The sequence below is a fragment of the Maniola hyperantus genome, chromosome 21 (genome assembly GCF_902806685.2).
Source record: "Maniola hyperantus chromosome 21, iAphHyp1.2, whole genome shotgun sequence".
In the NCBI taxonomy this organism is placed as follows: Eukaryota; Metazoa; Arthropoda; class Insecta; order Lepidoptera; family Nymphalidae; genus Maniola; species Maniola hyperantus.
The window spans coordinates 6872525-6882770 of record NC_048556.1 but is presented as its reverse complement, the minus strand read 5'-3'; the positions used below and the strand labels follow the sequence as shown (position 1 = coordinate 6882770).

Sequence of the window (10246 nt, the reverse complement as noted above, 5' to 3'; positions counted from 1 at the left end):
GTAAAGTTATTTCAACTAATGAGTAAATAAACTACGTCTAATGATAAATTGTTTTAGAATTTTCATATCCCTAATCTTATTTATTTACACCCAAAGTTGTCATAAATTTAGTGTTAAAATAGGAATCTTTTGAGGCTCGTAACTTTTAAATCAATATTTTTTTCAATGTTTTAGATATCATTGAACCTAGATAATTGACGAGATAAATCGATATAATTCTTAGTTTTGTGCGTACAATATCGAATATTGTTGTATTTTCCCTCCTACGTTTGTATGGAGAAAGCACCGAACTGAGCTACCTTAAATCCAATCATACCACAATTTCGATTGTTGTGTGATTTTAAACTTTTTCGTATCGTCTATACTTAGGTATATTCTCTGGCATTGTGTCATGCGCGCGCGTTGAAGTCGATTGTTTGTACAGAAATTCTTGCTTTTGATTACATAGGTATCGAAGCCGACCCTCATATATTCTGAATATTAAAGCTTAAAATTTGTCCATCATACTTAATTTTCTAATGTTATACTTAGTTTCTAACATTTGCTAATAAGGGACTTCCCATTCCACACGCCCCGATTTTGCGCCACATGAATCCAACGGCACCCTGCGATGCGTTTAAAGACGTCTCTCCACGTAGTGAAGAATCTGCTAACACTGTGCTTTCCGGTATGAGATCGCCATTCCAGCACCTTGGACCCCAACGTCTATCGATTCTTCTAATCGGTTTCTAAAAGCTAGTTAGTGTTCCCTAGAAGGTTGTCATCGCACCCTCTTCTCTTGCCCAGCTGGTGACATAGCTGGGGTGACCCGACGATGTCTCCGAGGAATACGCTAAGCAGGTATAACTCCTTAGCTTGATCAGGTGAGCGCTTGTACTGTCTGAAAACAAGAGGAAAATATTCTTTGATATTGTGAACCAATTCAACTAAAAAACTTCAAGGCAAGAGTGAGTAGACGTCTTTTAGGCAAGCGCGCTCCAACCTAGACCTCATCATTGTAGTCATCAATCGCAAGTACTTATATGTTGCAATAAAATAAAAAGAGAGATTTCTATGTAGTATGTAGTACCTACTGCATAAAGTAGGCTTTGCACTACCATTCAAAACCATTTGGTTCTTACTTACTTATTGTAGGAATTTTACATATTATTATAGTAGGTATTCATTCAATAATTATAATAATTATTCTTCTGAAGAGATTCTTATATTACAAAACTGCACGAAATTTCGTTTCCTAGATTCCAAATCCTCATTTCTGACGCTGAGGATATCTAGGAGTATCTAAATCTAATGTCCACTGAAATGTTGTGGACGAGAAGATATTATGTTATGTATTATGAGTGAATTAAACTCTTTAAACTTTTTCTGTTGTTTGTTAGTTTAACTTAAAAGTTTTCATGTCAATTAACTTGTTTATAGATGTGAATTATTTATAGTTATTCTAGGTTTTACGTCCTAGGTGAGCAGGTATTATGCAAGACCACGCTAAACTTTCACTGATCATTAAAATTTTCAATCAAAAATGAACTTTATTTAATACGTTTTAAAACTATATTTGGTCTGAACCGCAGTTAATTTGCATAATAATATTATTATATAGTTCCAATTTGGAAATTGATTTTTAATCGAAATAACAATAAGGTGTATTTTCGATTGTTAACTTTTTTTCTTCGCGAATGTAGTGAATGAAGATTTTCATCTAGTAAAGTTCCGCATATCCACGAGAAGCTATCAAGCTACATGCTATCTTCTATCAACTTAATCTTTATCTATTCCAGATAAGTATACAAGTTAGCTCTTGACTGCAATCTCACCTGGTGATAAGTGATGATGCAGTCTAATTATGGAAGCGGGTAACCTGGAAGGTGTATGGCAGTGTTTATTAAACCCACACCCCTTTGGTTTCTACACGGCATCGTACCGGAACGCTAAATCGCTTGCCGGCACGGCTTTACCGGTAGGGTGGTATAACTAGCCACCAGACCAGAAATTTAGAAATTATAAAATTCCAAGCCCCTGCCGGGAATCGAACCCAAGACCTCCCACTCATAAGACACCAGCGCTTACCAATGCGCCAGGGAGGTCGTCGCAAGATTAGTTTGGACCAACGTAGAATTCTGGACCTACGTATAATGGGTCAATTGACTAACACTACACACCTACGTAGTATTAACACGTCTACGTGTCGCGACCAACGACCATACGACACTTCACAGACCGGTTGCGTAGTCATTACATCACTGTCCTACTTGCTGGTCATATAAAGCCTAGCGCAGACCTGCGTCTAGCATCGTGAGTCGCAACACGTACTGCATTATGACTGGCGCAAGAGTGAGTAGAAGTCCCGACGGGCAAGGTCCACGTCCCATCATTTATATTTTAGACTTTTGTCATTTCAGCACAAGTTTTACATTTACTTAGTTGGAGGAGGAAAGAGAAATATGATTACTATTCATCAGCTATTTATTCATGGCTATTCCATCCATCCGTCGCTATGTAGCGTCCAATGCTGCAGTAGGCATTTTGGAGAGCTCACCACCACAAAATATGATTTTCTGCCTTCCTCATCTGCCCAATCCCCGCCACCTTTATAAAGTTCTCGGTCCAGCGTGTTGGACTGGAGGTCGTCCCACACTCGCACGGTACGCGTAACGCAGTCTCCACTCCAAAACGCATCTGCTCCAACGACTAACCTATTCCTTATGCTTAGCTATTATTCTTTACAAACATCCGTATGTAACTTATTGATATCTCGAAGTCGCAAAATTCCCTTGAGAATTCTCCTAGCAAATGATCTGGCAGTTCTTTTCAGGTGGAAGGCTCAAACTTAGTATTAGTCTTTACCATTCTCATAGTTTCTACTTGCTTGCTTTGGAAAATGCAATGAGAAATATTGCCTTTATTTTCTGCTAAACGCATTTCCATCTACGACTTTAGAGTTATTATTAGGATTAACACTGAACAAGTAAGGCTTATTTAACGGTATTTGCTATGCATGAGGTCATAGTTAAACGTAAACCTTGCATAATAATTTTTTTACAAAGGTGAAACTGCATCAAAATTTCTGATAAACTGCGCTAGTTATTATGTACAGTGCGACAAGGCTATCTCGGCGCGTGTCGAAAATCGGAACTAACGTTTCCGTCAAGTGTCCCCTTTGTTCTTGTTTGAATATTCTAAGCGTTTGTTCTCCAACAGCGCCCCCCTTTCAATGTCATTCAAGTGCCAAGAAAGCCTTGTCGAACTGTAATAAAGATCCTTTATTAATTTAGCTAACCTAACAGCAAGATAATTGCAATCACGTTCAATTAGTACACTGTCTCAATATTAGCTAGTGAATTGAACAGTTGCAGCAAGATTACCATAAATTTAGCCAATTACATGAATTGTGATTATCGCAATGTGCTAATTACGCCTTCCGTCCTAAACCCCCATGATTCAATTTATTTATAACCCGCATAAAACGTTACGTCACATCAATATGTAGAACCAGCTTAACGAATTACTATAGTAGCGACTATTGCGTGAGCAGAAGGCAAAATTGCGTTCTTGAAATTATGCATTTGAATTGGTTTGTAAGAGAAACCCATCGTTTCGGGTGGCCAGCCGGGTCAAGGCTGCCTATTGTTACGAGTTCTAAGGTGGATGATAGGTTAACGAACTAGCTACTTCTTTACTCTTTGATTCTGTGTTCAGGAAATTTATTTATTTATTCAGATACAAGTTGGCCCTTGGCAGCAATCTCACCTGGTGGTAAATGATGATATAATCTAAGATGGAAACGGGCTAACCTGGAAGGGGTATGGCAGTTTTTATTCAACCCATGCCCCTTAGGTTACACGGCATCGTACCGGAACGCTAAATCGCTTGGCAGCACGGTTTTGTCGGTAGGATGGTAACTAGCCACGGGCGAAGCCTCCCACCAGACTAGACCAGAAATTTTAAAATTCCAAACCCCTGCCAGGGATCGAACCCGGGGTCTCCCACTAATAAGACCACAGTGCCTAGCACTGCGCCAGGGAGGGCGTCAAAAAATACATTTAGTTATTTACGTTACGAGAGATGTCGCATGATCTTTGACCTAATACTGCTCTATTCATATTCTAATGTCCTTAACCAACTATGATCAGTTTTTGTAGTTAAGTAATGGATGATGTTTAACATAGATCTGTGGATGCTTTGAACAACACGTAGACTTCGATATCTTTCGATATCCAGCAGCAAAAATTGAACTGGATCGGGCATATACTTCGTCGAGAGCCCAATAATCGACCCGCTTTCTTCGGCCTTGTGAATTCTAATTCAACCTAAGCATGTAATCTATTCTTGGGGACGCAAGAAATACCGGCCTCCCTTGAGATGATTTTAAACATGCGATAGATCGGCTTGGAGAAGAGTAGTGTCTATCCTATGCCTTGAAGGGAGACTTTGAAACTATGAGATTATAATACATCGATGAATATAATGCAATCATATTATATCCATAATCCACCTATGTTACTTACTAAACAAAATTTTAAAAATGAAATTTTTTATCCAGGAAAATCAAAAAGTTTCCAATGCATTTTAAACCTGAATCCACACGGAATTCAGGTTTCAAAAATGCAAACCATCATTCATGGAAACCCTTGATTTTCCTGGAAAAAAGTAACCTATGACATTCTCCAGGTCTTTCAGTTTAACTACATATAATATGGTACCCTAGCAAATGCTACGTGAGTGCTATGTCATTTTCGGTCTTCAACTAACCATGCAAATAATCATGTCGATCCGTTACTCCATTGCAACGTGATTGAAGGACTAACCAAAAAACCAATAAACACACACTTTCGCATTTATAATATGGTTAGTGAGTAGGGATGATGATACGGGTAGTGATATCTGCTACGCGCTAAGCAATCTTAAGCATGTTAGAAGGTTTTCTCTATATTTTGGGCTAAAAAAATTACGTAGTACCTGAAAACATCAGACCAGTCCATTTGAGGTCTAGGTTGCGATCGTGCTCGAGTCGCATAATGCGCGCAAACTCGCTCGAACACGCAGGCTCGCGCTCCAAACTCTCCAATGATGTACTTCTCTACTTCTTGTGAATCAAACGGCTCGGAGTCAGTCGTGAATGACAACTCTCGACGACTTCTGGAGCGGTATGTTGCTGGAAATAGAAGGAGAGAATTATATTAATAGCGATGTAAGAAGCATTTCCAGGACATTGGCACAATTTGAGCATTGGATATTTATATTTGGTCTAGGTCAAGTCTAGTGGAAGTCTTCCGCTTTGGATTGTTACCACCCTATCGGCAAAATCCTGCCGCTAGCGAGGTATGATGTCGCTTTTAAAAACGAATAGAGGTAGTTCATTAAAAGGGGTAATTTTATAAAACTAAGTACTAATACCTTTCAAGTTAGCCCATTTCCATCTTAGACTCATTGCCACTTACCACCAGATACAGTCAATGTTGTTATTGAATTTTAAAAAAATCAGTCATCAAGTTGGAAACTGCAAGCGTCCAAACGCTAAAGTTTAAAATCAGTGTTGAAAATATTTTTTAAATCTTTCGACACAATATGTCGTCATTCTTGGACCTTTTAACATGCCTTTTACAAAAAGTTTCTGATACGGGGAATATACTGTTCTGTTTTCAGTATCGTTTCCTCTATAAATCTCGTTCAGTAGCAATCCGCAGATTTTTTCGTTCAGTCGAAATCCGTGAAATCCCACCTTTGGAACGCTTTTTCAAATAGTTTTTCGAACTTAGAGAACAATCAAGAACAATTTATCTGTTCCTTTTTCTGTCTTATTAGAGTTGGGAAATCGGTAACTATTAGTGCAAAGAAAAGTCGGGAAAGTTTCTTTGGAGATCTTTCCATTTACTCCTTCAATCTTTTTAGTTACCTATTGTTTATACTTATTTAATTTTTATTCGATATCTAGGTATTTACCACTACAGAACGAAGTTGAACGGAGTTAATATTTAATAATTGTGTGTCTGTTTTTTCTAATTTTTTTTTATTAAACCTACCGATTTTGATGGTGTTTCTATGCTTTGCTCTGTAAGCAACCTCAGTCATCTCAGAGCAGCTTCTTAGACGTAATATCTAACGATCATATTCCATCAGGAGGTACTGTAGTCGAGTGGACAATATTTTTCTTTTATTTTTTTTTGTATGCTTTTTGTGTGTATTATTAGTACTTATACCATTTAGCAGCTCTTTTATTTTTCGAAATAATAGGTGAGTATTCTAGCATTAAAAAACTAGGTCAAACAATATGATAAAAAAGTATGTTGTAACTTGTAATAATGCTTTCTTTGCATGATTAACTTTCCTAGTGCAATAAATTCAAGAGCGAAATAATCGTTTTCGTGTTCTAATAAATAGAGCGGCGCAACTTGTTTTCAACATGCATATTAATGTGACGGACAAACATACAATTATACCTACTTAAGTTATGAATCATATAATGGATAGTATATTTGGCGAAACGAAATAATTAATATATGATTTTACGGTGGTTAATTATTAGGTAATTTTGTATTATGTAAAACTGTGTGCCCGTATATTGCGTAGATTTTACGTTAGATTTTTATTATTTTATTTTATATACCAACCGTTATGTGCCGTACCTACAACTTTTAATGTAGGTTTATACATGTTACTGACCTACTTATAATTAATTACATTATACTTATAATATACCTAATGTTATTATACACCTCAATTAAATGAGTAGGTTATAGAAAAACACTCTTTAACTAAAAACTTTGATTTGGCAAGTGGCAACCTCCATAATTAGATATTTTAATTTTTCGAACTAATAAAATTGGCGATGACTACTATTACTAAACTACTTAATTATTGTCTTTCATGAAGCTAGTCTTCATTTAGGCGAACCTTGCTTAGTATCAATAATAAATTAAATTAAATGACCATCATACCAACATTATATCTATTGATAGGAAGGTAATTAAAGCAATAAATGATAAAATAATAATTTATTATTATTGCATCTGTTATTAATATTAGTTAATTATTGTACCGTATTCTAGATCATGCAATCTCTATAATACAAAAATGAATCACTAAATGTGTTGCTCATCGCAAATCTCGAGTACGGCTGAACCGATTTCGCTAATTCTTTTTTTATAATATTCCTTGAAGTACGAGGATGGTTCTTACGGAGAGAAAAATTTAAATAATTTGAATCGACTGTTAGGCGGAACGAAGTTCGCCAGGGCAGCTAGTTATTTATAAAAATTGTCTTCAATTTTTTTCTTCTAAGATTCACCGTTGTGAGATATTTAAGATTCAAATAGTTAATAAGATAATTTGTAATCAAAGTACGCCGCGTTTTTAAATATCAGTGGAGCTATAATAAAAGTAACTAGGTACTGCTACTAAAAATAATTTAGTACTGACTATAAAAACCAATAGAATAAAATCAATGTACAGTCCAATAAATAAAGAACTGCAATGCAATAAAAATGCAGTAAATATTAAAAATTATCATATCAATGGAGCCAGGGCAATATAAAATCCAATGCATGTGATAAGAGAATATGCCACCAGGCAACGCATTTATGAATTCAGGCTGTCGCGGGAAATGTGTTAAAAACATCCGTGCATTATTTATTTTAACGTAGGTAGGTAGCTATAGTGCGCGACAGGTTGAGGTGGAAATCGGGTAGGAAACGCCCCGCACACCCGCACAGCCTTCGCGTTAACCCGGTGCGAGCGAGCGCGGGTGACGTGTGGGTGTGCAGGGCGTCCCCCCGCCTCATATCTCGATTGCCATCTCAACCTGTCGCGTACTATACCTTACAGCTTTTTATTTGCGTAAAAGCTTACCAAACTTTTTGTTTCGATGGATTGTACGATGGCTGTTTTACAATTACATTTTTAAGTACTTGAATTATGTTTCATTTAACAAAGCTTACTTGGTTTTATAAAAGAGGATTTCCACCATTCGGGGTTGATAATATAAGGGACACTTATAATCCACGGTACCTATTGTTTTTGCATTCAACATTCTTATTCCAGGTTTTGTATATTGTAGTAAATACATAAAAAATTCTAAAACATAAGTACGTATCTACTCAGATGTTTAATTTAAGTTTAACATTCTCTTCTTCTGTCTGTCTGTGTATCTGCTAGCTTTTCACGGACCATCTGAATAACCGATTTTGACGAAATTTGGTCCAGAGATAGGCTTGCATCAAGGAGAAAGATGGACGGAAGGATACATAGGATACTTTAATCACGCAAATTCATAAATTTCCTATCTGAGTTTTAAAAACCTAAATCCACACGAACGAAGTTGCGGGCATCATCTAGTGTAAGTAGGTATATAAAAATGTAAAGCGTATTCTGAAAAAATACGAAAGTTTTTAACTCACCAGGACTCAGGGAATACGACAACTTTTTCAAAAAGTTAGTCAATTTAACAGTTCCCACGATAAAAGGAAAACCGACTAATTGCACTGGCAACTCAAAGGGTGCATCCTGACCGTTCACACTATCAAAACCAATGGAAACAATTACTAACAATGAAACAACAACAATGTACCACTTCATTGTAACTTTTGTTATCAGCAGATATTCTAAGAAAGAAAAATTAATTAACACTAATTATTTATATTAAAAATAACTAATCGTAAACATTGTAGGCGCAACTCTATGGTAAACTTATATTCGTACCACTGAACACTTTTACAGATATCTTATAGTGAAAAATTTCGCAAACTATGAATATTCACTAACACTTTTTTAGATGACTATGTGAATACTACTTAATATGGATATTTTTGATGCAAAATTCTATAGAAATTTGCACGTTTATTAAGTGCTAGTGAGAGTAAGGTTGTGTTTGGACTGCTCGGAAAGATTGTCCGTCCCCGCTTCACTTTGTTAGTCAATACGAATGTTATGTCATGCGGTCACTTGGAAGTAGGTTATCGAGATCTATCATAATATCAGATTAACTGCATACTTCCACCAAAAAGATTATATTTTAAATATTATTAGCTTCAGGCGTTTGAACTTTGCACAGTGAGCTTTTGAACTTTGATAAGATACCTAGGGACTTATTATTAAGGGAACCCTGATAAAAAAGAATTTTGCCATTTATTTATATTTTTTGAAAGAATCTGTTCCTCTATTCGTAATATTTGGATAGAATATACTTACAGTACGCGGCCAAAAGTGATGAACATCGATCTTTAGAAGGAGAAAGCAGATTTGTAGAGCACTGGCTCGGTCGTTAAGACAAAACGTCATATGGGTATGAGTGATAGAGACAACAAACCTGAAATGTCATTCTAAATGCCGATGTTCATCACTTTCGGCCGCGTACTGTATGTACCTAGCTACATTTTAATTTTAAGGATCAATCTCGTTAATCCAAGGTCATACATTGATCATATTCTCTTGACTGCCTATAATCAACTAGGTAAGAACTATTTTTTTGTGAGATTGAAGACGAAAAAAAAAATGCCTTTTGACCAGAAGCAACAGCGCGCGGTCACAATTATATATGCGCCTTTCCAATTATTTACGTATATGACTCAAGGTCGGTGGACCGCAATATTATATGGTCACAACAAGTACAGCAACATTTTTATATCATGATTAATTAAAATGAATTGCGTTTTTGTGTATAAACTTACAAAATTCATCTTTTTATCCCAAAATTAGTAATTAAGTTGAATCCTGATCTTATATCATTTTAATTCATGCTTTTGAGGTTTGCTTTGAACTGCGAATGTTCAGGAGTTTACATTAAGCGTCTAATAGTAAATAAACAAACAAACAATTACAATTTTATAATATTAAAATAGAATTAATATAATATGTAGTTATTACAAATTATTACCTGGATCCAAAGCATAAGAGAGTTTCTTAATGAAGTTGGTGATCCTAACCGCCATTATGATGAAAGGGAAACCAAATAATTGTACTGGAAGCTCGAACGAGCTTTGTTCACTTCCTACTATCACACTCTGTAGTACAACGAACGATAGAACAATCCAGACGTAGTAGATTTTCATCAGTTTCATTTTTACACTTCAATTTTTACAATATTTTCATTCACTTCCCCGGAATGGTTTTGAAATACAACCAAATATTTCACACTTACGAAATTTTCGTTCACTTTTTCAGAACGTTTTAAAAAATAATTAAAAAAATAACGTGGCGTTAAATCGAGGGTTTTAACTGCGTATCTAATCCTTTCCTAATACACGACGACCTT

At 35.9% G+C, this 10246-nt stretch overlaps 1 protein-coding gene across 2 annotated transcripts; it reads right to left on the bottom strand.

Annotated features, from left to right (window-relative positions):
- Window positions 1-10246, bottom strand: LOC117992345 (uncharacterized). 2 transcript variants are annotated; one of them, XM_034980025.2, is made up of 3 exons: window positions 9869-10246; window positions 4957-5152; window positions 1-880 (listed from the first exon to the last, which is right to left on the bottom strand). In XM_034980025.2, the coding sequence occupies exons 1-3, from the start codon at window positions 10050-10052 to the stop codon at window positions 736-738; spliced, it is 525 nt and encodes a 174-aa protein (XP_034835916.1). In that variant the 5' UTR covers window positions 10053-10246; the 3' UTR covers window positions 1-735. The 2 variants fall into 2 exon arrangements, with proteins under 2 accessions (XP_034835916.1, XP_069361754.1); XM_069505653.1 differs by lacking the exon at window positions 9869-10246 and adding an exon at window positions 8394-8701.

Coding starts and splice junctions, on each gene's coding strand:
- LOC117992345 (XM_034980025.2), bottom strand. CDS start 10,052: ATGAAACTGATGAAAATCTACTACGTCTGGATTGTTCTATCGTTCGTT. Junction 5,153..9,868: donor CTCTTATGCTTTGGATCCAG/GTAATAATTTGT, acceptor TTCTATTTCCAG/CAACATACCGCTCCAGAAGT. Junction 881..4,956: donor GACTGGTCTGATGTTTTCAG/GTACTACGTAAT, acceptor TCTTGTTTTCAG/ACAGTACAAGCGCTCACCTG.